The sequence below is a fragment of the Haplochromis burtoni genome, unplaced genomic scaffold (genome assembly GCF_018398535.1).
Source record: "Haplochromis burtoni strain Fernald_Lab_line unplaced genomic scaffold, NCSU_Asbu1 Contig_164, whole genome shotgun sequence".
Classification (NCBI taxonomy): domain Eukaryota; kingdom Metazoa; phylum Chordata; class Actinopteri; order Cichliformes; family Cichlidae; genus Haplochromis; species Haplochromis burtoni.
This window is the reverse complement of record NW_024582525.1, coordinates 56,639-83,541: the sequence shown is the minus strand read 5'-3', so window position 1 is coordinate 83,541 and position 26,903 is coordinate 56,639. Positions and strand designations below refer to the sequence as shown.

The window sequence follows — 26,903 nt, the reverse complement described above, 5'->3', positions numbered from 1 at the left end:
TGATCATTTATATGTAAACTGTCATAATCAAAACCACTTATCAATGTCCATGATTACCATTCACAGAGAGTTGGGGAATAGCTGCAATCACAGCATTGTAAGAAGAGTTGTTCTTTCGGGGGATCAACATTGGAATTTCCATACCTGGATGATTGAACATGCATCAAGAAATATGAAGTGGAATATTTACCTCAACACTGACCAAGTGCAGCCTATGATCCAGCTTTCTTGATATATCCTCCAGATTTTGCAGGCTGTCATTTCTCTATAGTTTGTCATTGGGGCAAAAAAGTAAAAATAACAGTAAATGAATAAAAGTTTAAAATCCCAGTATGTCATGTTTAATTATGCCATGTCATGTTTAATTATGCCATGTCATGTTTAATTATGCCAATTTTGGCTCGCACAGTGGTTACGTCTATCCTATTCTCCAGCATTGACAGTTTTTCAGTCTGTTATAAAAAAAAGAAAAAAAAATCCAAGCATGTAATTTCATGTTTCATTGTGTTATTTGTTTGTGAAAACTCATAGAGTAAGTGCAATCTTTACCTGAGCTTTGACGGTTTTCTGCATATGATCGAGCTCTCTTGATATATGCTCCAGATGTTGCAGGTTATCATTTCTCTGTAGGTTGTCATTGGGGCAAAAAAGTGAAAATTAAAGTAAATAAATCAAAGTTTAAAATCCCAGTATGTCATGTCATGTTTCATCATGTCCTTTTTGGCTCGTACAATGGCAACGTTCAGTGTACGTGCTAGCTCGTCCATCCTATTTTCCAGCCTCGACAGGTTGTCAGTCTTTTATAAAAAAAAGAATTTTTTTTTAGTATGTTATGTAATGTTTCATTGTGTCATTTTTTGTGAAAACTCATTGGACTGAGTGCAATCTTTACCTGAGCTTTGACCGTTTTCTGCATGTGATCCAGCTTCCTTGAGATATTCTCCAGATGTTGCAGGCTATCATTTTGCTGTAGTTTGTCATTAGGGCAAAAAAGTAAACATAAAAGTAAATAAATCAAAGTTTAAAATCCCAGTATATCATGTCATGTTTCATTATGTCATTTTTGGCTCTTACAATGGCCACGTTCAGTGTATGTGCCAGCTTGTCCATCCTATTCTCCAGCCTCGACAGTTTGTCAGTCTGTTATAAAAAAAAAAAAAAAAAAAAAAATCCTAGTATGTTATGTAATGTTTCAGTGTGTCATTTTTTGGTGAAAACTCTTTGGACTGAGTGCAATCTTTACCTGAGCTATGAACATTTTCTGCATGCGATCCAGCTTCCTTGAGATATTGTTCAGATGTTGCAGGCTATCATTTTGCTGTAGTTTGTCATTGGGCCAAAAAAAGTAACAATAAAAGTAAATAAATCAAAGTTTAAAATCCCAGTATGTCATGTCATGTTTCATTATGTCATTTTTGGCTCTTACAATGGCCACGTTCAGTGTATGTGCCAGCTTGTCCATCCTATTCTCCAGCCTCAACAGGTTGTCAGTCTGTTATGAAAAAAAGAAAAAAAAAATCACAGTATGTCATGTAATGTTTCATTGTGTCATTGTTTTGTGAAAACTCACTAAGTGCAATCTTTACCTGAGTGTTGATCGTTTTCTGCATGCGATCCAGCTCCCTTGATATATCCTCCAGATGTTGCAGGCTATCATTTCTCTATAGTTTGCCATTGGGCCAAAGAAGTAAAAATATAAGTAATAAATCAAAATTAAAAATCCCAGTATGCCATGTCATGTTTCATTATGTGATTTTTTGCTCATACAGTGGCCACATTCAGCTTACGAGCCAGCTCCTCCATCCTATTCTCCAGGCTCAACAGTCTGTCAGTCTGTTATAAAAAAACAAAAAAAATCCTAGTACGTCATGTCATGGTTCACTGTGTCAATGTTTTGTGAAACTCATGCTTTAAGTGCATCACTTTACCTGAGCTCTGACCTCATCCAGCACCCGAGCCATCTCCCCCACCCTTATCTCTAGCTTCTGTAGTCTATCATTTACATCTCGAGGAGCTCTTCGATGCTCCAGTACCACAGCTCTCTGCATCTGATCTCTCTGAATGTCCTGAGGATGATGGCTGGTGTCAGTCAGAGAATCTTTGGTTCCTAAAATATAAATCCTGGTAAACTGGGTGGGAATGACAGGATCTTATAGTTGGGAGTTAGTAAAAATCTGGTTTATCAGTGAATAATCAGATATGATTTTCTGTTCATGAGGAGTCCACTGATAGAAATAGTGCAAGAGTATTCAAAATACAATAAATGATCAGAGGCAATAATGAGGAGAAATAATGAGGTTAAGAAAAAATACATAGTTTGGGTAAAAATGAAGTCGGCTACGTACACATTATGCCCATACTGTGGGAGCTGCTCATTCAAGTAAACCTGCTCCACAGTGTTTGTGCTGATGTTAAGGCCTGAGTAGGTTTGCTCTTTACAACGACCCATTCATTGCCAAATTTTTGTAAATGTAGACTGCATGACTAGGTGCATGATTTATACACCTGTGTGTGAAATCATATGGAATTGAAAACACCTGAATTAAAAGATAATGAGATATGGCCCAGTGCATATACTGTATATGTACCAGCTATGTGTAGAGGTAATAATTTATTCATCCAGTACTGTGCAAAAGTCTTGAGCAACCACATATTTCTGTATAATTTTTTAAAGAAAATGGAACCGCCAATTTTTGGGGGGACATTGTGCAAACATTCATAAAAATATATAATAATGGATTAGATTTATATAGCGCTTTTCAAGGCACCCAAAGTGCTTTACAATGCCACTATTCATTCACTCTCACATTCACACACACACTGGTGGAGGCAAGCTACGGTTGACTACCGTGTTTTAAATGCACTTTAGAACAACACACAGCAACACTACACATCCCACATAGCAAAATGGGTATGCCCCAGATCTGGCCCACACAATGTGCTTACACATGGCCCACATACTGCAAAGAATGACGGCCCTTTGGTGGCCCAGATCTGGTTTGCCAGAGGTGGCTTACACATGGGCCAGCACAAGGCCAGTTGCAGACACACTGGTGGTTGTGTGCTGGCCCATGTGTGGATTAGCTCTGGCCAACCTGATCTGGGCCGCCAAAGGGCTGTCATTCTTTGCAGTATGTCGGCCATGTGTAAGTTGTGTGCAGCCACGGGTCAGTTGCAGACACACTGCTGGCCCTGTGCTGGCCTAGAACAGTTTCAGCTCTGGACCCAGATGTCAGCCTAATGTGAACCTTAATCAAGCCATGTAACAACAACATATGCCGGAACATAACAGTGCAAAAGTAACAAGATGAAACTCTGTTCAGGCAGTTAATGTACTGATTTTTATATAGCGCTTTTCTATTCTTCCGGATTACTTAAAGTGCTCTATACAACATGCCACATTTACCTATTTTCTCAAAACTGAGTGCTTCGTAACTGCATTCATTCTCTTTACATGCAGACTGGTGGACTCAGGAATCAAATCACTAACCTTCCGATCAGTAGGTGACCGGCTCTACCACCTGAGCTAGAACCACCCCGTGGTAAACATGAATAAACCCTCACTAGTTTTTGGATAAAGTGTACACTCACAAACCTGTCAAACCTGCATTTGAAATGTTGGCTACCATAGCAGTATAGTATTGCAACATGGCATTTGGGTCTTCTAACTAAAATAGGAAAAATAGGAACATAAATAGTTGCCATCATTGCCAGGCCTGGCCCACATCTGGTTGACATACATCCTGAAACGACACCAGTCAGTCAGAAGTGTCAGCTTGATGCCAGATCTGTGGAAGACCTGTTTTCTATGAGCCTGGGCCTCATACACCAAACCATAATCGGGCCAGATATGGCATGCCATCACATAAACAGTGCCATCTACGCCAGGCCTGGACCATATCTGGATGACATCCCACTTACCATGCCAGAAGTCAGCCAGCAGTGCCAGCTCGACACCAGATTCGGACCAGACCTGTCTGCTATGTGGTATGAGCGGGAGGAGGGAGGTATGGGGTCTTCACACACCCCTGTTCTCTATTAGGCATCAGGCGGAGGGGCTGGGATGCGGGGCCTCCCTGCTGCTGTGGAGCCGGGGGCGGTCTGCTTGCCTCCACCCAGGGAAACAGGGTAACATCTCCCGGGTCTAGGTGCAGTTTCCCCCTCTGGGGGCGAGGGTACCTGGACCTGGGGTATAGAGTATGTTTGGGGAGTATGATTGTGTGTACAATGTCCATTTGTGTCTGTCTTTACGTTGGGTGATTGCTGAGTATTTGTGTATATGTGCATGAGGGTGGGAATACACGTTTGTGTCTCTGTGTGCCTGTTTGTCTGTGTCTATATGTCAGGTTGGGTCTTAGACTCCACCTCTCTGGGAACATCTCAGGCCCTCCAAAGTATGGAGGCCTATCTCTCCTCACCACACTCCCTACCAGTGGCTGATGCCCTCAGGCGTCGGTGCGTTGGTGGTTCTTGGTGTCTGGTGCTGGGCGCTCAGGTATGTACTGGCTTACTCTTGGTGGCTGCTTGGCAGGGTCTGGCGCCCGTGGCTTGGTTGGGCCTCTTCCGGGGTGTGGGGGGCCCTCAGGCCTCTGGGCCTGCGGCTCAGTTCACTCTGGCACAGCTGGCTGCCGGCGGAGCCTACTGGCACACCACTGTAGCCCACTCTGGCTTCTGCTCCATGGCTGCTGGGTGTCCCTTCATCTAGGGCTCTCCTCAGCTCTTCCCAGGAGGGTGGCATGGATGCCCCTCTGGTGGTCCTTCTTGGGCTCTCGCAATCTGGGGCCTGTGAATGTCTGGGGCCTGGATCTCCTCCATGCCTGCTTCATGCCCTGTCCCCAGGGAGCCATAGCCCTGTCCACACCCTCTAGCAGATCGTTACATGGAGAAACCTTTTGTATACAGCCGTACTCATCCACAGAGGTGTGCACAACGGTGTTCACTCTTCTGAGACACAAACTACACCTTTCTTGGCTGCTACCTCAAAGCACATTGGGTGCTGTCGGTCCTGCGTGCTGCACAACTTTCAATATTTAGTATTTACTGTTATTTACACTTAGCTAGATTAATGTGATGGTGTTGTGTTTATTATGTTGCTCTTTTTTTTTGCTTGTTTTCTCTTTTTTTCCTCTAAAATAAAATAAAATACATAACAACAAAAACAAAGGTCGACTAAATGGTCTAATACGGCAAGGCCTTTTCTAAAATCTTAGCAATAAATGGCAATTTTGAGATTGGTCTGTAACTGCTAAGAAGAGAAGGGTCTAACTTGTTTTTTTTTTTAAAGGGGGTGGATATCACATTTTTAAAATAATAACTTTACCAGACACCAGTGAACTGTTGATTAGGCGAGCAGAATAAAGATGCAGGTAAAATGTCAAGTCAACAGGAGGACGCTTTCATTGAGGAAAGATAAATGTGTGAAAAAGTTTCTAAAATAACAGGCTGAGCTGGAGTAGGAACTGACAATGAAGATACTGATGGGAATTTTTTTTTCTTACATTACTGATTTTTTTTCTAGCAAGAAAGAGAGAAAATCTTTACTTCCCCTATGAAGAAAGGGGGCTGCAGGTGCAAGAGGAGTAATAATACCACTAATGGAGTCAAACAACACCTCTGATCTTTGCAGGTGTAAAAAAATAGGCAGCCATCGCATCTCTTATTGCATTGTTAAAAGCTATCTAAAATGGAACGACAGGTATTATTAAAAAGATTAGTTATAAGGGGATAGATATAAATTAAAAGTATCAAAGAATTTCTCACATGTGGAGAAATTTAAGATACGAGAGCCAACCTTCCTTCAAACAGGAGACAGCGATGTGTGAAAAGACAACAGCCAGATAGGATAAGATAAGATAGGATAAGATAAATCTTTATTAGTCCCACACTCGGGAAATTTGTTATGTTATTGCAGAAATTGGACAGTGCAATGTTAGAGCAGCAAAAAATAAGACAAACAATGGAATAGGATAAGCCTTAAAATAAAAATCAGCCTTAAACATTAAACATTGTTGATTTTAAGTTGAGGATATAATTCTGTATGAAACATTAATTAATGACCTCTCTCTTTTGCGTCACAATAATAACAGTAACAATAGTAACAGTAAAACCAAACAATTAGTCACTTCTGTGACCCAAACGCCTTTTGTCTTAGCTTACCTTTTTTGCAATTTACACTAGACTGTCCGTAGATAAAGAGTACACAGAGCAAATGTATCTTCAGCAGCACAAATGCTCCTTGTTTGTGCTCCATTGTCGTGAAGCAAGAGGGGGGGAAAGCTGTGATCAAAATCCAAACACCTCAGATCCAATACCAAAAATACCTTCAAGGCACTTCGATTGTTTTAAGGACAATAATGCCCAGTCCCTCTGAATAGCTTGTAACTTGTTGATTGTGAGGGCTGACTAAAGGCGGTTCCCTTTATCAGTGAACTGATGAATGTTTACAAAGTCAGGGGTGGGGCAACTCCAGAGAATGCTTATGGTTTCAGTGGTCTAGGTGTTGCTGATCTGTCATGTGGCGTTCTACAAAGTTCTAGATTAGGAGCTCTATTTATCAGTACTTTTAAAATAATTTCTCGTGACTTGTATGTCCATCACATTCAACTTTACTTCTTTTTTAAACCTCACAAACTCATTAACTTATCCATTTTAAATGAATGCCTTAATGCAGTCAGTTGTTGGATGGCAAATACGTTTTTGCAGTGAAATCTTGACAAGACAGACAATTTAATTATTTCTCCTGCACATTAGTGCCCAAAACAAACAGCAATTGGGATCTGTTTTATCCACTTTATACGCTTAAGTGTAAAATGTGGGGATAAATTTCATTCAGTCTCTAAGATTTGATCTTCACATGAAGTCTCTGGCCTGCTACTTGTCCACTTTCTCTTGTAGTGGGTTGCTTTTTAAAAAAAAAAAATTATTTGCCTCTATAAAGCATTTGTGACTTCTCTTTTTCTTCCTTTTCCCACAATAGAAATAAAACTTACAACTTTACTATTATGTGAATATACAGCAAAAAAAAAGTTTATATTATTAAATCACTGATTTATTAATACCATAATTAAAGCAAATAAGGATATTTAATCATTCTCATTCTCTGCTGACATCCAGTGGCCATTTCCTGTCACAGCCGTACAGTTTAACACTATAATCAGGGAGGTCAAACTCATTTTACACTTGGAGCCACATTTATTTTATTTATTTATATAGCACTTTTAATTACAACAGTGGTGTTGACCAAAGTGCTGTACAAACATACAAATTACACAATTAAATAACACACAATAAAATAGCAATATCAATTAACATCAATGACAGATAGCTAATGACAAATAAATAAGTACATGACTCTCGTGCAGTATTAAAAGCCAGTGAGTAGAAATGTGTTTTAAGATAGGATTTAAAAAGGTTGAAGGTAGGAGCCTGTCTAATGTGGAGAGGCAAATCATTCCACAATTTAGGCACCATGACCGCAAATGCACGATCACCTCTAAGAACCAGTCTCAACCTTGATGTGGCCAAGAGCAAAAGATCACCCGATGTAAGAGCTCTAGGGGGCATATAAGGCTGTGCACATACAGTGCACTTTAATCTTAAGTTGTCCAGGCCAGAAAAAAACCCTTTCTGTCAGTGTAAATAAGTTTAACTCCACCTATAGGCCCTGTAATATCTCAATATAAGAAAAAAAAAGTGCAATTTCAGCTGGATGTGTGTGTTTTACTACATGTTAAAGAAAGGCTGTTCTATTTAATGAAATAAATGTCAAAATGACTCTCTGGGCAAAATAAAATGTGTAAAATTATAGAAAAAGGTTTGGTAGCTCTTTGTCCCGACTATCGTGCCATTATAAAGCAAAAAATACTTTAGATGTATTGATTGATTGAGTTTTACTTTTTATTTATTTTACTGTGGACACATTGTAATCAACTGAAATTTCGGTTACAGAGAGTGGAAAACACAGGAACTTTTCTGTCATTTAATTGTTCATCTATTACGTGGTGTAATATTTGCTCCACAGTACTGAGGCACTACCTACATGTATATGATGATGCCATTAACTAGAGAACAAAAGAGCATATCCAATATTTTGTCAGAGGCATATCAGCCTAACATTAGATAAACTTATTTTAATATTACAAACACTAATACTAATATCCAGAATTTGTCTCTTACACCTCGCATGTGCCGATCTGACTGAGGTCATTTGCTGGATGGAAACTGTCCCCCTGGGACATACACTGCCTTTAGTCTACTCAAAAATAATTGATAATTGCAATAGAAAAAAGAGTATGAACACATATATTTTATATTAAACATATGGCTTTCACTACTGGGAGAAACAGCAGAGAAACAGCATCTGCAACAAATGTCATGTGAATTCACTTAACAGCACACACTGGGCAGCAGGTGGGCACTCCATCCACACACCCACGTGGAGTCTGCAAACCAGCTTCAACCCCCCCCCCATTAACACAAAAAGAGGGGAAACTGACTTATTGTCAAGTTTTTTCTTCTGTGATTATATATTCCATTATTCTATTTACCTGTACATATTGTACAGGTACAGTATTAAAGGCCCTAAATCAGGGGTAGGGAACTCCAGGCCTCCAGTTTTAGATATCACCCTGGGTCAACAGACCTAAATCAAATGATAACTTCATTACCAGGCCTCTGAAGAACTTCAAGACATGTTGAGCAGGTAATTTAGCCATTTAAATCCACACCACAGCTCTTAAAATCATGTCTTTATGCTTTTGAGTTTCAGTTGGCAATTTTTTAGTCAGGTGTTCCTGCTCTGAAACTTTGATCTGCTACTTGTCCACTTTGCCTTTCACTTATTATTACATAATGATATATAGTGCACATAGGATACAGATTAAACAGCCTTAAGCCTTTTTTTTTTCTCTGAGTCTGTCACCAAACACATTTTCACATCAAATCATCCCAAAAGGTGTGTGTACACACTCCTTAATTTTATTGTTTGGGGGGTTCTGGGTATTTTTTGTTTTTTTGTTTTTTTTTGCATGGGTGTGCTGAGACAAGTGTCTAAAGATATGAGGTTTAATCTTCAGAAGTTGTCTTTTTATTTATTTACCTCTATAAAGCTGTTTTGAGTCAAAAACACAATAAAATAAACTTACTTACAATTTTACTATTGAGAGAAACACAATTGCACAATTATAAATGGTTTATCCTTCCCTTAATCACAGCAAGTATTTAAGTCTATTACAAGAAAAATACACTCATTCTGAAAAGAAGCAAATGTTTGGGTACTTTAGCTTTGAAAGTCAACTCTTTGACTTGCCTCCTATTTTAACCACATCTCTGCTGACATCCAGTGGCCATATTCAGTCATGGCTGATGAGATAAACACAATATAACCTTTTTTGATCCAATTTCAGTCTTTTGTTGATATTAAATGAATATTCTAACTTATTAAAACACACTAATACGATTGAAAGCTTTTAGGAACATTCATATGATATTAAAATTTATTTTGATATAGTGATATATAGTGCACATAACATACAGATTAAACAGTCTTGAGCCGTTTTCCCCCCTCTGTAGCTGTCACTCAGGGCTGGACTGGCCATCCGTCATGTGGGCCGCTTGTGATTTTTCGTTTTTATGGGCCGATGGGGTTTTATTTCTTCTTCTTCTTTTTTTTTTTTAGCGGTATAAGTGAATAGTGGTGGATTGGCCAGTTGGTCATGATCGACTCTGGACTGGACCAATTACAGCCGAGGTGTTCGAACTTTAAAGTTGAGGTGAAAAGGAACGCGATTTGTCCCGTACTACTTCAGCTAGAAAGTTGCTAATTCAATCATGAAACTGATCAATGATCAGCTGATCGGCTTTTCTCTCTGCGCCAGGAAGAGGAAACCGGCGGAGGTCACGCTAAAGAACAGCAGCACGTTTAAGCTTGATCAGCTGTTATTAGAATTTATTTAATATTAATTTCTAGTATCAGCTGATGTTTGCTGGGGCCACAGCTGTAAAGCTGCTGGTCATGATATCCGTTTGGATATGTGGTGAGAGGGAAACATGAAGATGAAACCAGGAGATGACCTCACTGAATCATTAGAGCTGAACAGGTGATGGAGAAACAGGTTTACCTTTTAGGTGACATGAATGAGTTGAAGGGAAGTTATGAACTGTTTCTGAGAGACAAATAACACCAGGATCCTTTTCTATGTAGCTGACAGCTGGTAACTGTGCAGGGGCGGGTCTAGCAATGTTTTGCCAGGGGGGCAGGTATAGGGCATTAACAGGGAAAGGGGGCACAAAGAAATACTTTTCTTCCTTATTCTTATTTAAAATGTCTAGCTTTTAATAAATAATTATCTGAATCTTACAACCAAAGTTTCCATCTGATGTAAAATGTATAGAAATCCATTATTGTATTCAGTAAATATTAAGTCTAGTATATACCCTAGTAAGTTATAGTATTCTTTCCTTTGGGAAGGTACCATCTGTGCAGTCTGCAATTCTGTTGAAGAAAGATGATGGATCTATTTAAATACTGGAGAAAAATAATAAATTTCTGTGCATTTGTTTTATACGTGCATTAAATTAAAATCTTGAGGCAGAGGGTGGGGGAGTGGTTCCCTATTTTTTTTTTCTTTTGCTTTTTTGCTGGGATTTGGCAACCCTATTAGATAGGTATATGTAATTATTATTATGTTGTTATATGTTTTTTCCAAGTACTGTTTAGAATACCAGAATAGGGAGGATGGTGTAGGTTTAAGTTTATTATAAAGGCTTTATGGCTTTTCCTAAAATACCATGGTGGGCCAGTCACTAGTCAAAATGCCCGGGCTGATTTTTTGTCCCAGTCCAGATCCCAAAAGGTATGTGTACACACTCCTTAATTTTATTGTTTTGGGAGGTTCTGTTTTTCTGTTTGTTTGTTTTTTGCATGGGTGTGCTGAGATAAGTGTGTAAAGACATGTGGGTTAATCTCCAGAAGATGAACAGCTAATCCCTTGTCAGGGTCTATTAGTTGTCACACATTAATTGCTAATTGAACAAATCCAGCAGGGACGAGCTGTATTGCCAAAGAAAATGTTTAGAATCATTTAAAAATTTCTTAACTATCTCACAGCCTGAAATTTAAATCTATGTATGACCATCCTAGACCTAATGTACTAAACAAAATGATGTTGTTGTTATGCTCTGTAATACTGACAGCTGAGTTTGCCAGACACAATGTCTATAAAGGTGAAGAGTCTCAGTCTCAGAGTATCATACAAATCTCTTGAATTCACTTGGTACCCCAGTCTCTGACCTCATTGTCAGGTTCCTGTCATCTCTAATCTCTTTGGCGTTTTCCTCTTTGGCCAGGTAAGCCACGCCCTCAGCCTTTAGCCTCTGAGCTGGCATTTATCCCCGGACACACATAAGCTGCTGTCTGCTTTTTAATGTATGTGGGGAGGGCGGTGTCTATGTGTGTGTTTTACCTGTTGCTGTCACTTATTTTTATTTTTGAAAGCATCACTCTGTCTTTCTTAACCATGTTTGGTGGATTTTTGGGGTTTTGAGACTCAGACATGCCACGTCCATCAGAAGTCAGGAGGATATGCAGACTGACCAACTAGCTTCAGCGGATTTGACAACAACAGGTCAGTCAGCCGAAGTTTAGCAAACAGTGTGAATGGCAGATCAATCTTGATCTATAAAACAAACTGTTCAGATGAGTGTGTAAAGGCAGGCTTCTGTGTGTTTATTTTACTTCATATAAACGGTAAAGTTGTTATTTCAGTGGGATGTGCTCACAGATCCAAACAGTTACTCAAGAGCATCGCAGACCCACAGTTAAACTATTTGGTGGTATAGTAAACAAGGTCAAGGTAGAGATGCTGCTAAAAAAAATTTTTTTTAAATCCAGCGATTCCTTAAGTCTGATTTAAAAAAAAATTGGGAGTTGTTAGTATTTCTGATATAAGACAATGTAATAAGAACACTGATGAATAGTAAAAAAATCTTTAGAAATCCCTGATACAGGAGGCATGTGAGTATTACCAGCACTGACAGAGTAGAGTTAAGATTACATGTCTGCAGATGAACTGGGAATAAAAGTAAGGAAAGCATGTTAGAGAAACATGTAGCTAACTATTACTATTACTATTACTATTACTATTACTAGTCTGCTCTTTCTGATTGAAGAAACCCCAACTGAAACCCAATTTAAATTTATTAAACTGGATTTATAAGGCAGAGTTGAGTGTATTTGTGTTTGGGTATCATGTCACACTCTTAACCTAAAGAGAATAACTGAATGTGACACACTAATAACAATGACTATGTTTAGTTACTTGTTTTTTGCTCTTTCTCTGCCTTGACTCAGGCAGAACTGGCTCCTGAGTCCTAACCCAGGAATGGCCCTCACTGGACCAACTGCCAGGGCTCCAGTCTGCTTGCTGCTGGTTCTCTTGTATCTTCGCACAGTCACAGGTGCAACCACCTCACAGTCAAGCCAAAAGCTTAAGTTATAGGTCACACTTAATGAAGCTTTAACCCCCCGTCTATGTGTTCAAGTGTGTGTTTGTGTTTGGCACAGGAATGTCAGGCTGGGGTGGATGTTTGGACGGCCAGAATGTATCTGCAGCAATCAAAGAAAACACAGTTTGGGGAGAGATTGTTGCTGAGTTAATGGCTGACACCACAATGGAGGGAGTGCAGTGGAGCCTAATTGGAAAGGATGCACATTGGTTTTTCTTGGATGGAAGCAACATCCGGCTCAACACGTCAGCTGACCGGGTGCTTGACAGAGAGGTAATGGCACTGATAACTGAGATGTCTACAAGGCAGAAATATTTAGATGTGTAATATACTTTTTGTAGTGGCCTTGAGCCACACTAAGGAAACTGTATTTGGAACAAACACATGTTGAACCTCACTATCTCCTTCTTGGCCCAAACCCAACCTCTCTTACTGTCATCCTCTTACATCATGGCAACTGTTAATGGGTCAGCTAGATTATCTCTCTCTCACACCAAGAAAGTCTTTCAATGTGCTGATCACTCATTTAAAACAAAAAAATGAGACAAACAACTTCAGAAGGAAGAAGCTATAATATTTATAATACATATAACCCCAACAATCCTGAACTTAATAAACAGAAAGAAATGGGTTGATCTGTGAACAAATGACATGATAGCATCACACAGTTGCTGCAGATTTGTTGATTGTTGTACATCTATGATATGATATGAATCTATCTATGATATGAATCTCCTGTCACACTAAATCCCAAATGTTCTCTGTTGGATAGAGATCTGTTAGCTGTGGAGGCCATTTGAGTGCAGTGAATGCACTTTCATATTCAAAAAACTACATGATTTTAGCTTTGTGACATGGTGCATTATCCCGCTGGAATCAGCCAACAAAAATGGGTATGCTGTGGTCATAAAGGGATGGACATGGTCAGCAACAATACTCAGGTAGACTGTGATATTTAAGGCAACGTTTTTCCAATTTTCTGTTGTCCAATTTGTTAAAACTGTGCAAACTGTAGTCTCAGCTGACAGATATAGGTGTAGTCTTCTGCTGCTGTAACCATCTGCTTCAAAATACAGCATGGTCTGCCCATTCTCCTGTGACCTCTGGCATTAATAAGGGATTTTATTTTCTTCTTTTTTATTGTTGACGCCAGACCAGCCCATCTGGCAGAGACAACCATGCTGTGTTCAAAATCAATTAAATCACCTTTCTTCCCCATTCTGATGTGATTGGCTGATTAGTTTGTATTTACAGGCAGCACCTAACAAAGTAGTCAATGCATAAATCTCCACATGTGTTTATTTTAAATATGCAATTGCTGCAGTGAAAGAAATGTTATAATTTCATACTTTATAGCATTAAGTTATCCAAATGCAGACCAAATCTAAGTTATATATTATATAAATCATTATAGAATGGAAAGACTCTTTACATATTTAATAATCAACTCAAAAACTCAACACAAATCAGCTTAAAAACGATGATTACAACAAGTCTATTCTTTTAAATTGATTTAAAATCCCTTTATACAAATTAATGTTTCATGTTATTAGACAGGTATTGAGCTCACATGACTCTTATGTCCTGTTTACTGAATAAAGAGAAATGGCCTGAATTAAGATTTGAAAAATAACCCTGAACATCAACAGAAGTTAATGTTCAGGCCCAACCCTGCTTAGCTTCTCTATAAGTGTCTTTGATGGACTCTGGTTACAAAGTTTCTGATTTGGAAAGGGACTCCATTTGAAATGTGTGGTTTTGACAGCTATGTTTAACAATGTTATCATATCACTGAATGAAAAGCTCTGCCTGTCGCCTCTTGTTTTACATCTTTTAGGCACTGGGACCCATCCTAATAGCTGAATTGACATGTCATGAGGACGGCATCCTTCTGGTACACTGTCTTCCATCATTTTACTCATAATTCCTCTTTGTATCATTCCAGATTCAAAGCTGAATATATGTGTGTCTTTTTGCTGTTATTTTAGAGTGTTTACAGCGTCCTGGTGAAGATTCTTAATGAGAATGATAATTCACCTGTGTTTCCAGAAAACACAGTCCAGACTCTTATTATCAGTGAGGTATAGGGCTTTTAAAAATACCCGCACGCAAATCTCTGCATGTGTATATTACAATAAAAATTCCACTCCTGCTGCCTCAAGTGCTTCTCTGTCTGTCTGTGTTTTCAAGCTGACTGCAGTGAATACTGTGATATTTACTGTCCAGGCCACAGATGCCGATAATGACAACATCATTTACTCAATTGACCAGGCATCCGTAAGTTGTATTTTTCTACCTTTTAAATAAAAATTGGAAACATAAACAAACAATTTATCATTGTTTATGTATTTGTGTGTATTCCACAGCCTGATGCTGAATATTTCAAAATTGATCTACCAAACAGTGGAGAGGTGGTGCTGGCCAAGCCTCTAGACTATGAGACCAAAACTGTGCTTACTGTCACCATCTATGCCTCAGTATGTACATTTATTTAATTTATATTTCTTTGATTCTAATCACGTGAGTAATTGTGCAAATATATACATATGTTGCTAGATTGTTTTTTTTATCCCAAAAAATAAAATAAAAATACAATCAAGATTTGATTCACTGGTTCTCCTGATTGTAAGACTGTAAGAAAAGCTTCACTGTATTTCATGCTTCATGACCAGTGTAATATATTTGACTTGTCTTTATTTCAGGAAATGAACACTGCTGAGCACTACAATATCAGCACCAGTACCACCATCACTGTCCAAGATGGAGATGACCAATACCCACAGTTCCTGCCCTGCACGTGGCTTTTCCAGGAGACTAATCAAATCTGCACCAGCCCTGTGTACACGGTCAACGTCACTGAGGGGGAAGAGGTCAGGTGCTAAACCCTCCCTCACAGATGGCACACACATGTCATCAGAGCAACACAGTGCGTGGCTATCAGTCGCTCAGAGTTTGGTAAACTTAAAGCTGACAAAGTCCAAAATGTTAGTTTTAGCAGATCAAAACACCCAAGATAATGCTCCGAGCTTTATTTTCTTAAAAAACAAAATAAAGGATATTAAATTTAAAAAATGCTGAATTTCCTTTATTTTTTATTTAGATTCTATCAACATTTTTTATGTTATCTGGCATTTTTGTAATTCCCTGTCACAGTTCAAACAAGACTCAGATCCAGTGGCTTGGTTACTACTTTATTAGAGCTAATTTGAACAAATATGTATAATATTGCAGGACATTTTGTTGGACTTTTCTCCTGGTCCCATTCATGCAGTGGATGGAGACAGAGGACTCAACTCTTCACTGAGTTACACCATCCTGTCAGGTAAGATAACCAGCAACACAAATCAGTATTTAAAAATGTTCTGTGTTTGTATCTATAACTGGGTTTTTCTGGGTTGCAGGAGATGATGATGAACATTTCACGATGGACAGGCTGACAGGTGAGACGAAGCTCACTCGAGGGGTGAGAGACAGGCTCATAACTCCACTGCTGTGTCTTCAGGTCATGGTAAGGCTCAAACACACTGTAAGTGGCAGGTTTAAAATGTATGACGTCTTCTTCAGTACCAATCTCATTACTGTGGCTTTTTGTGTCTATGTCATTCACCCAGGCATATCAGGATAACGACCCCAGGAAGTATTCTGTTGCTACAGTGTTGGTCCGAGTTCTGGCAGCGAACCAGTTTTCTCCAGAGTTTGACAAGCCTGAATATCGTGGCTTTGTAGTAGCAGGAAAAAGTCCAGCCTCTCTGGTCGATACTTACGGTAGCAAAGCACTAGTGCTACATGTACACGACCAAGATTTTAACCAAGTATGCACTGTGACATGCACAGATACAACCATGCTGCCGATGGTCAGTGCAGTCTGTAATGCGTCACCTTTTTTCTCCACAAACTCACAGGGTTTCAATCCAATGATCTACTTAACGTTCAATCCCACATCCAATCACACAGACATCTATCAAGTCACACAGGAGGGTCTCCTGATAGCCAAGACCAGCGAACTCAAACCAGAACAGGAATATGTTCTGGAGGTGAGCCTCGAAACTGTACAGGCTACAAACCTTATGTTGTGTTACTTACATTTAGCACTTTTTAAACAACCGTTTGAATTGAATCATACATTACAGAGAATTTAAATAAAGTAGTATAAAATAGTTCATATATATTCAATAACATTGTCTTTCTATACTAAAATTGTAGAAACACAGTAAGAACTGGTGGGGGGAGATGTAACCAATATGTAACAATGTAAAATCAATTGGCTAAAATATTACAACCAGTGTCTCCCTGTAGTTACTAATAACATAGGCGAGTTTATATTAGGTCTATGTGAATCATGTTTTCTGTGCTCCACTTGCCCTCTGTCTTCCACGAAAGTCTCATAAAAGATGCATGTAAATAAGATAATGATGCCATTAAAATACTTTGCAGGTTATGGCTGTAGATCAGGAATCAGGTGATGCCACGTTTGCTACCGTAGTTGTGGAGGTGTTACCTGAAGGGCAACCAAGTAAGGTGACCCATCTGCACACTTGTATACACTGCTGATTGCTAATAATCCTGCAGACTAAAACAGCCTCTTCATGTTTTACTTTGTTTGCCCCAGTCCCATATGGTCCACTGCGAGGTGATCACGTGATCGGCTGCACAGTGGGTAAAGCGTTGTTTCTGAGCATGGTGTTTATGACTGCACTTGGATGTGTCCTGTCTATACTGATGTGGCTGAAGAAGAAACAGAAGGGAAAGAGAGGCCCATTGGAGAGAGGCTGTGTAGCACAAGGCAAACATCCCAATGTCGTAAGATAATTTATGACTAAAATATTTACTAAAATTAAAATTAACATTGTTTTATTTGTCTGAATGTGATCCAAAATATTCTGGCATTTACTCCCACAGAGCTTACGGTGGTTCCAGCTGGTGAGTGGCCTGTTTGTTTGTTTGTTTGTTTGTTTGTTTGTTTGTTTGTTTTGTTTTGTTTTAGAGTTATCTGTATCCTCACCATATTTTTTTTCCTGTAGTAAAAACTGCTTGTCCTTTTAATGTTACTTTTATAGCATATTTATCTTCTATCCAAAACCAACTAAGGGATTTAATTACAGTTTTACATCTGAACTCTTCTAATTCTGCTAAAAGTAAATGATCGGGTTTTACAAAACTGAATGAATAATAAAATTCATGTAAACACAAGATACAACTTCCTCACTAGTTCCAAAATTTCCAACCCCATCTCATGGCCTTCATCTGCAGATTTAACTCAAACTTCCTATTACAGAATAACACGCACAAAAGGTGTGGTCAAGAAATGTCACATGGACCCTGTTTGTCGAATCTACTATTTCTAATGTTAAAGTTTATACAGTATTTGAATATTCAGAGTACTTTATAAGTCTGTGAGACTCGAGGGCAATCTGCATATTCAAATAATCTTGCTCAGGATGATTTGCTTGCACCGTCTTTGTGTCTCTGTGCAAAAAGTAGCTTTATTCCTCTGTATGTTGATCTGATGAATGTAATCACTCCTCAGATGAGTCATCATAATACTATGCCACAAACGGAGGAAGTACCCTACAACAGTGAAGAATATGGAACTTACAATCCTTCCTTCAGCTTTACTGAAAACCCAGGAATCTACATCCAACAAGGATGTACCCCCTGTCAAGAACCGACCCCACCCACAGATACAGCTGTACCTGACACCAGCTCCATCCCCACTGAAACTGTAACCTTTGACAATAATGTTTCTACACCAACAAACATATCTTGCATTTCGCCCACTTTTACAGCCCCTGCAAATGTGAGCCCAACAGATAAAACTGAGGGTGCTGCTCCACCCAACGAAACCCCTGGTATCCCACCAGAATCAAACCCGGAGTCTATTGAGGAACAATCTAACATGAGCCCAAGCCCTGAAACCGATGACGCTGATACAACTCCACCTGTAACATGCCCGGATATGCAAACAGGCTCCAATGATGATCTTGTTGACCCAACAACTAGCCCCTCCTCTCAATCCAGTATTCCATTCAGTCGTACCCGAATCGCTTCAGCAGAAATTGACAAACCCTTTCGTAAATCTCGCGTGAAGACGCCCTCATATTCGCCTTTATTGTCCACATCCATCCCCAGGCAGACAAGCACACCCCCACCCACCCCAGAGGATGTCCCTTTAAAGGCCACATTGGTACATATAGATACCTCTCCCACTGAGACGCCACCAGAAACACCAGAGCGAACGGCGGTAGCTCTGAGCACAGAGGTGTACCAACCCTCTACGTCACTGGATGAAATAGAATCAGAGCGTCTCGACGGGACAGCAGACAGTAGCAGTCATCCTGAGGAAAGAAGGGCATCGACAAACTCGGGAAACACCCAAGATGACCGCAGGGTGGGGGAGGATGATGATGGTTTTCTAGGAGATGAAGATGCAGACAAGAACAGTGAGGGTGAGTTAGAGTCAGACGAAGAAGAGCTGCTGAGAGTGATGGCTCGTTGTAATCCCATTTTTATCACATTTAGTAAGTGATGTCACTATGATATCGCAGGCGGGTGACAGAAGATGACGCAGGTAAGACGAAGATGGAGAAATCATGGAGAAACAAAGAAGCACTAAAGGCTGGCTCTGCTGTTCTGAAGGCATAAATGAAGACTGGGTGTATACACAGCGCACTTGAAGGGCCACGTCAAAAAAAGGCCTGCATGTGTTTGCACTAATAAGCTACAACATTAAAACCAAAGTGCAATGTTCTCCTTGGAAATCCTGAGTCCTGTTGCTTTGATGGTGCCACTCACCCAAATAGTTGCATAGCTGCAGATTAAGGAAACCTATCCAGTGAGATGGCACTCCCCGGCAGCAGTGGCCTCCTTAAGCAGAATGATGCTCACAGAGGCTCCCACAAACATGACAAAGAGGCTAAGTTAATGACTTGGACTCTTCACATACTAATCTTACTGAACATCCGTGACGTACTGAAGACCTGGAGTCAATTTTTCTGAATAATGTTTTAGTAACACAAGTGGAACCTCCATGATATTTTGACACATGGTTTGAAAGTTGTGGCTTATTACCGTAGTCTATATGTAAAACAACATGTAACGTGTAACATGTAGCATGAAATACACCATGCTGATCCATTCATAACACATACAGTAGTCATAGTCTAAATAAGATAATAAGGATACCATGAAAATGCAATACAAATAAAGAACACACTGTTTTAAAACAAATGTAAGCATAAATTGAGATTTTGTTGTCCAAACATTTCACACTAACCAAATATACGCGTTTATCCTGAATATGATGAAATATGTGAAATATACTTCAAAAAGATAAATATACACAAATCTCAGTGAAAAGTGCTGCTAAAATTCCATCCAGACTGAATATGGGGGGTTGGTGGTGTTGCTGTGGGTGTACTAGTCACAAGCAAAACACTTGCTGTAATATCAGAGGACTATGTAAGGCTAACATTTAAATCCACAGGGATAAATGCAGCTCCAGTTTATGTACATGTTGTAACAAAGAGCACAACACATACTTGATGATGATCGTTTATCAGTAATCAGAATGTTCAAAGGGATAATCACAGCAAATGTCTGTTTTTCTGGTCACATTCCAGTCAGTGACGTCTTTTTGCAGCCGTTAAAACCCCAGCAGCTGCCATCACATGACACAAGTACAAAATCTACATTTAAAGAGTCAGTGCAAAGCACAGCCACATTTGAAAAGCCACTTACCTGTGCATCTAAGGTTCCACAGCGTTATGAATTTTGATGAGAAGAGATTTACACTTATGAATGTACTTACTTACAGCATAAAATTAGTATAAAATATGTGTACATTCATCACGGAACATCAGTTTGAAATCAAAGAGAACAGGGGAGCACATGTTACAACAGGCATGGACACATCTGAAGTTTTAATCTCTCAGTATTTCAAACACTCAGCGCCATCAGTACCCAATCTGTTCATCTACTCTTAAAGGCTCCATTCTGATGGACCTTTTCAGATCTATGTCAACATACACTGCATGTCAGTGGGAAAAAAGCCAAGGAACTTCTGTAGATCTTTATCAAGCTACAGAACCGGAGAAACTATTTCCTGGTAGGAAAATGGCTTCATAAACTGTGATGTGGGGGGGGGGGAAAAAGAAAAGAAAACAAATTCTACGACCACAGGGACTCTTCCTACAGTTAGCTATACTGAATGCTCTTTTAATTTAATTACAGAAGCTACTCGAGCACAGGAAGCAAGCTTTGAATTTTCCAAACAGTGTTTTAAGGACTTACTTGCTTTTTCTGATTTGACAGGACAAATCTGAACTCATTAGAAAGAACTGCAAGCACAGCATCAGGCAAACACTCATGAACTGGTTGATGCAATCTCTACAGTGAAAAACGCTGGTGGCAGCCTCGTGCTATTGGGCTACTTCAGAAATAAAGGCAGGTCAGAATTGGCCATAGTTTAACTTTCAGCATAACGTGTCTAAAGATATGGTTTCAGTTTTCGTTGTTAAAGGCCACTGACAGATGGTTATAGACACTAGAAATCTAAAGATACAAAAGGTGAAAGGTTGTGCATACTACTGATTCTTCCTTTAATAAGTTTGTCAGTGTAGCAGGCCAGCACTCAGTCTTGAATATTCTGCAGATAAATCCTGTTCTTCTCACATTTTTGTACATCAAAGCAGAATAAAAAAAACAAACATTTTTCTGTAAAAACTTAAAGGTTAAGGCTGCTAATGAATAGCATCAGGTAAGTGAATGTGAATCTAAAGATCACAAAGACCTCAAAAGAAAAGAGCTTCTGAATAAATTGTTAATATTCATCACGCCCTATTCTGAATAGTTTGTGACTTCACCGCATTCAATAAATACTGTGTGCATTCAGCTCAGTTCTGACACTTTTGTATATAAAAACACCAACATTGGTATTATAGTGAGCTGAGAAGGGAAAATGAATGTCTGAAAAAGAAGGTGGATGGAAGACAACAAGCAGGTCAACATTCTGAACTGTGTTTTTCCTTCACTGTTAATACGAGCACTGATATTTTTCAGCTTCCACTTAATATGATGAAATGTTTTATAAGATTATTTATTAGGAATGTGAAGTTTGTAGAAGACAGTAACTGAGCAATTGGTATGTTTAGCTTTCCAGAGAATAGCTGTTATACAGCAGAAAGCTTCTGACAGCTTAACCAACACAAAAGAATAAAGAAACCAAAACACTCCTTTTTTTATTTTAATTTTTATTCAGACTTTGTTCTCAATCACAAAAACTGGACCTGATTGTTAGAGTGCTCACTTTGCTGAACAACTCATTTACAGTAAAGTCACTAGTGAAAGGCTGTTGCTGCAGTGAGCTTGTAAAAAAAAGTCATATATAATACCATAAAAATTATTAACAGTGGTTATAAATGCTAGTAGTGATAGTACAAACATGACAAACATATCTGGGAAAGAAATGTTGAAACGTCATTTTTTTCTAAACTAAATTGCTTACAAAACAGGACAAAGATTTTGGTTGGCACACAAATTAGTTCAGCTGAATCAAACAAAACTGTAACAATAAAAGCAAAAAAAACAAGTCATCAAGAATACAAGTAAATATGTACACACGGATTCACATGCACGCACACGCACTCACACTAATGAGGTGATGAGATAGAAGAAAGGAGGCAGCATTGAGGACGAAGCATCCATCAGTCCCTAAATTCATCTGTATTCCTTCAGCTAACACGAAGCACGTCGGTTGGGATGTGCAGATTTTGTTAACGTGGAAGGTTTAGGCCCAGCTTAGCAAACAAAGCCTGGTCCAACTGATGATACTGTATTGCACTCGACCAAATGGTCTCCATTGCCACTGGAATTCAACATATACCTCCTTGTTACAAACAGCTGTTACTCCAGCATCACAATAATATGAAGAAATGAAAAACAAAGTACAAGTAAAGTTTAGTTTGAGCCCAATTACAGAGTAATGGTACAAATTCTGCTTTTTGTTTCAGTCTAATGCACTACAGAATGACATGCTGTGACAAGCTGCTCTGTAGGCTACAAACTAAAACTCTGTTCCATGAAGCATTTTGCAACAAATCAAGGCTATGCAAAGAAACTGTCTTCTCAAAGAAAATAATATCTGATTTGTCCTTTACCTGACATGGGCAAAAAAAAAAGGTAGTGTATGGAAGCAGAGCAAAGGCCGGCATTATATATCCCAATCTGAGGCATTGCTTAACATGAGCTCACACTGGCCGATGGTGTGCAAGTTGCTTAGAATGTTAGTGTGTGTGTATGCAATGGGACACATTCAAGAAATCAAATAAATTATTGTCTGTGGCGTTCGATTAGGCAAGCTCATCTTGTTTAAAAAACACTCCACGGCCAAAAGGTGGCACACAAGAAGAGCACACAGTCTTTGGAGGCAGGTGGATTTTAGAACTCATCGTGTCGAGTCAGCGCCTCCCCGAAGTCGGTCGCCTGGCTGCCCACGAACAGGTCATACTTATCCACAATTTCGGCTTTGGTGAGACGGCCATCCTGACAAAAGAAACACAAGAAACCATCTGCTATAGGCATTCAGTTTGTCCTATATGTTTGAACTAACACAATGGTCTGCCTTTCAAGCTATTTTAAAGGCCTCCAATTGAGTTTTGATTACAGATACACCAGTATTTTCTGAACACGGGTATGAGCTGATCATGATCTTGCTGACTGGTCTGGTCTCGACTAGTGTTTGGGATCACATTTAACAATTTACTAGGTCAAGTCAATTTTGCTACATATTCAAAAACTTAAAAATTTTATAACCAGTGTGGGCATGAGTCCACTTTCACTTTCTATACCTAAACTCACGGTGCAGATAAAAGTAAAGTCACAAGGAACAAAATGAAAGAAATAAGTAATTTTGACATTTTACAGTACTCACTTTGTCTGCATCAGACTCATAGACCAGATGCTTGGCCTCAGCCTCAGCGTGGTCATAGTCACTGGGCAGGATCCAGTCTCTGGTCTCCTCCTTGTCCATCTTCCCGTCCTTATTTTTGTCTCTGAATTCAGTAAACTGCTCCCTCTCAGTCTTCACCCACTCAGGTTCTGAGGTGTCTCCCTCCTGGTTGTACATGTCACCTAGACCACAAACAGACAGGAACACATTGACTGATGAAGCAAGTGCTAGAAATGCAACGTGGCCTATAAAATATAATAAAACTTAATATGTGTGTTGGTTTGCTTCCTCCAATCACCAAAGATCGTGTGGTACAAACTAATAATGATGCTGGTAGGCTGTCAGAACTCACCTATGTACTCATCCAGGTCAATTAAGCCATCTCCATTCTTGTCAATGTCTTCCATAGTTTCCTTAAAAAAAAAGAAGAAGAAGAAAAAGTACATAGTGAGAAAGGATAAGGAAGATATCCAGTTGGTCTCAGTATGTAGCACCTTTGTGAGTGTGTCTCTCACCAGCACTACGATGTCTTTCATGTGGTCATACTCCTCAGGGTGAAGGAAGGCTGTAAACTCCTCCTTGTTAGCTTTCATGTCATTGTCCTGGTCAGCCATTTTGAATCTCCTCTCATCACGAGCCATCATCTGCCTGTAGCTGAAGCCATCTTCAGGGTCGGGATCATCTGCGAGTCAGAAGACACAGCATTTTTCAGTGTGAGTCCAGGAGTGGCAAAGTACATTTGTCTATAAAAATAAAGCTAACGTATGAAACGAAAACTGTCTGCCTCTGTACCCAGAATGTATCCATAAGTGGCATTCTTGTATTCCTCCCATGACACCACGTTATCCCCGTTGAGGTCATGACTCTTCCACTGTCGATCCACATCATCATAGATCCACCTCTTCTGTGCGTGCTTGATCCACTTCTTCATTTCCTCAACAGTCACGTAACCATCTTTATCCTCATCTATACGCTCAACCAACATGCTGGAAAGAAAGAGCAGAAAAATTAGAAAAGGTTCATTTTTTCCCCCCCTAAAGTTTTGTCATCTCAGATAAGCATGATCAAAACAAACTGTACCACAAGAATTACTTTTTCAACCAATTTTGGGATTCATTTGTATCTGCATAATTCCTCAAAGTATTCAGGTAATTACAAACATCCCCCAATGACTTTAAAAAAAAAAAAAGCAGAAGACAGTGTTGTTACCCGAGCCTCTCCTTGCTCTCTTCTGGTGTGAGCTGGTCAAAAGTCTTAGCCTCTTCCTGTCCCAGAAAGGCTTCATGGTCATAGTCAAAGTTCTCAGTATCATCGTGCTCTCGGCTGCTGAGAGGTTCATCATGGTGCACACGGTCCTTCTTGTCTGTGGGTTTGCTGGTGGCGTAAACCACGCAGAGAGCAAAACACATGATGAGTGGCCGCAGCTCCATCCTGTGCACGTACAAGCACCGTCTAGAGCAGGAGTTTGGAGGGGAGAAAAAAAGTCACCAAAAAGCCATTGTCATCCTCCTAAACCCATTTCTTTATCATGGCATGAAAGCATGCAGTCAGTACTAATCCTGTCTTTTGATTTCATTCATTCATTGCTGGTTGCCAGTATATGACTCAAAGGGCAGCCAAATACCACAAGTACTGCTAATCTTTCACAGCTTATGCAATCCTTTATTTGTTCTACTGCTGCTTTCTGGAAGCTGGTGTTCCACACATTGTTATTACCATAATCTACTCGACAGTTCCCAGCATATTACACAGTCACTCCACACAAAGTATTAAACCAAAACATATTTATTGTATTTTACTGTACGGCGTAAAGCTTGGTATACTTAATAAAATGGCAATTGAGTACAGATTTCTCTTCAAAACATGCTGCATGATCTTTTGCTCCAAACATCCACAGATTTGAGCTTTTAAGCAAACTTATGAGATTAAGCTACCTGTTCACATATCTAAAAGACCTTTGTAAGTTTACCTGGCAAAAACACACCTAATAACGGTTTTACAGAATTGCCGGGTTGCTATCCCGTATATTCTAATTTTTGGTCATTTTATCATCCTGTGATCAAAAAAAGCTCACCATTATACTGGCTTTAGCGTGGCAAGTGATATAATCTTTTTTTTTTTTTTTATCTCGACAACTTAAATCTTGCCTTTTTTGTATTAAAGTTAGAAGCAACAGTTTGTGACCGTTATTTCTAAGACCGTTACCATCCATACCAAGGTGAGGCATTAATAGCAGACTGGCTAACCCAGGATACCGCTAGTTTTTCCCCCTATTAGTCTTGCAATTTAAAGCGCTCAATGCGGATAAGTCAGCACCATCATAACGGACCACTTTAAGTCACTATTGGAGAAATACACTCTATTTCTTTTAGAGATTTTACCCAATTTATTTTGAGTACTCACCGGTTTCTTCTGCAAAGTTCGTCGCTGTAGCCTTACGTCCGCCCCTCGGAAACACACCCATGCACTTCCTGTGCTAGAACAAAAATCAACCAATCAGGTTACGAGAAGCCGAATGCGATGTCGCTTGTTCATTGGTCCACTTCAAGAGAGCATCGTTGATTGGATTGGCCAAGAACCGCCACGTCCTCAAAGGCGACAAAACACACTTCATTCATAAATGCCACTGTCAAAACAGCTACAAAACCATCACATTTTGCCTAAACATGTCGCTTATTATTTAAATAAATAAATACATTAATTATATATTTTTTGTATAGTATTAATGTTGTTACATTTTATTGATTCCAAGGGGAAATTCATTTGTCAAAGACAGAGGCTACAAAAATGAAGAGAAGCTTGGCTATTACATATTCAGACGCATAAAAGAAGCAGTCACATAAACAAGCACAAGTAAATAGAAGTCGGTTTTTTTCGGCTTTTTTATTTGTTTAAAAAATAAACAATTTTCTACAATTATACAATCCACAATTATAAACTTGCTAAGTGTAGCCAAAAAGAAATGAAAAAGAACAAAATGCAATAAGGCCTGCAATTACAAAAAAAAAAAACAAAAAAAAAACCCTCAACCCAGTGAGAGCAACTATTTAATCAAAAATATGAAACCACTCATTTTTACCACTATATATTGTCATCAGAGTATCCAACTATCCATTTTTTCTCCACTTTTCGAAAACAGGGTCGTGGGATGCTTGAGCATATCCCAGTTTATAATGGAGGCCAGAGACTCTGTGGAGAGTTCACGAGTGCATCACAAAGCCAACAGACAACCATTAAAACTTGCATTCAAACCTACAGCCAATTAGGATCACCTAACATACACTTTGGATGGTGGGAGAAAACCGGAGCACCTGGTTAGAACCCACACAGGCAGAAAGATTCAAACATAGGACCTTCTTGCTGTGAAGCAACAGTGCTCTTCCAACTCTTAGTGCCATCCAAATAGTAGATTTGATCAGAAATATGAAAGCCATTATATTTTAAATCATATACC

The 26,903-nt window shown here is 39.3% G+C and overlaps 3 protein-coding genes across 5 annotated transcripts in view; 1 reads left to right on the top strand and 2 right to left on the bottom strand.

Moving 5' to 3' along the window:
- The window catches only part of LOC121815245, a 41,637-nt gene extending 35,242 nt beyond the window's left edge, over nt 1-6,395 (bottom strand). For 2 of the 3 annotated variants that reach the window (XM_042225243.1, XM_042225244.1), the window contains exons 1-12: nt 6,157-6,395; nt 1,929-2,107; nt 1,768-1,833; nt 1,587-1,661; nt 1,427-1,492; nt 1,244-1,318; nt 1,075-1,140; nt 893-967; nt 732-797; nt 550-624; nt 408-452; nt 191-265 (exon numbers count right to left, since the gene is read on the bottom strand). In XM_042225243.1, coding sequence (XP_042081177.1) covers nt 191-265; nt 408-452; nt 550-624; nt 732-797; nt 893-967; nt 1,075-1,140; nt 1,244-1,318; nt 1,427-1,492; nt 1,587-1,661; nt 1,768-1,833; nt 1,929-2,107; nt 6,157-6,250 — 957 coding nt within the window. In that variant the 5' untranslated portion in view covers nt 6,251-6,395. The remainder of the gene's footprint in view (nt 1-190; nt 266-407; nt 453-549; nt 625-731; nt 798-892; nt 968-1,074; nt 1,141-1,243; nt 1,319-1,426; nt 1,493-1,586; nt 1,662-1,767; nt 1,834-1,928; nt 2,108-6,156) is intronic. The other variant, XM_042225242.1, reaches the window with a different exon arrangement.
- A 5,001-nt stretch (nt 6,396-11,396) lies between these two features.
- LOC102309544 (cadherin-related family member 5) lies at nt 11,397-19,731 on the top strand. The gene is made up of 16 exons (XM_005933098.1): nt 11,397-11,624; nt 12,350-12,456; nt 12,563-12,777; nt 14,342-14,398; nt 14,493-14,585; nt 14,695-14,781; nt 14,871-14,981; nt 15,207-15,374; nt 15,736-15,826; nt 15,906-16,012; nt 16,116-16,316; nt 16,407-16,538; nt 16,939-17,017; nt 17,114-17,304; nt 17,404-17,424; nt 18,032-19,731. The coding sequence occupies exons 2-16, from the start codon at nt 12,381-12,383 to the stop codon at nt 19,028-19,030; spliced, it is 2,628 nt and encodes an 875-aa protein (XP_005933160.1). The 5' UTR covers nt 11,397-11,624; nt 12,350-12,380; the 3' UTR covers nt 19,031-19,731.
- A 2,938-nt stretch (nt 19,732-22,669) lies between these two features.
- calub (calumenin b) lies at nt 22,670-25,958 on the bottom strand. Its single transcript, XM_005933106.3, has 7 exons — nt 25,853-25,958; nt 24,659-24,901; nt 24,242-24,435; nt 23,965-24,131; nt 23,802-23,862; nt 23,432-23,631; nt 22,670-23,043 (listed from the first exon to the last, which is right to left on the bottom strand). The coding sequence occupies exons 2-7, from the start codon at nt 24,877-24,879 to the stop codon at nt 22,939-22,941; spliced, it is 948 nt and encodes a 315-aa protein (XP_005933168.1). The 5' UTR covers nt 24,880-24,901; nt 25,853-25,958; the 3' UTR covers nt 22,670-22,938.
- Nucleotides 25,959-26,903: the final 945 nt, after the last annotated feature.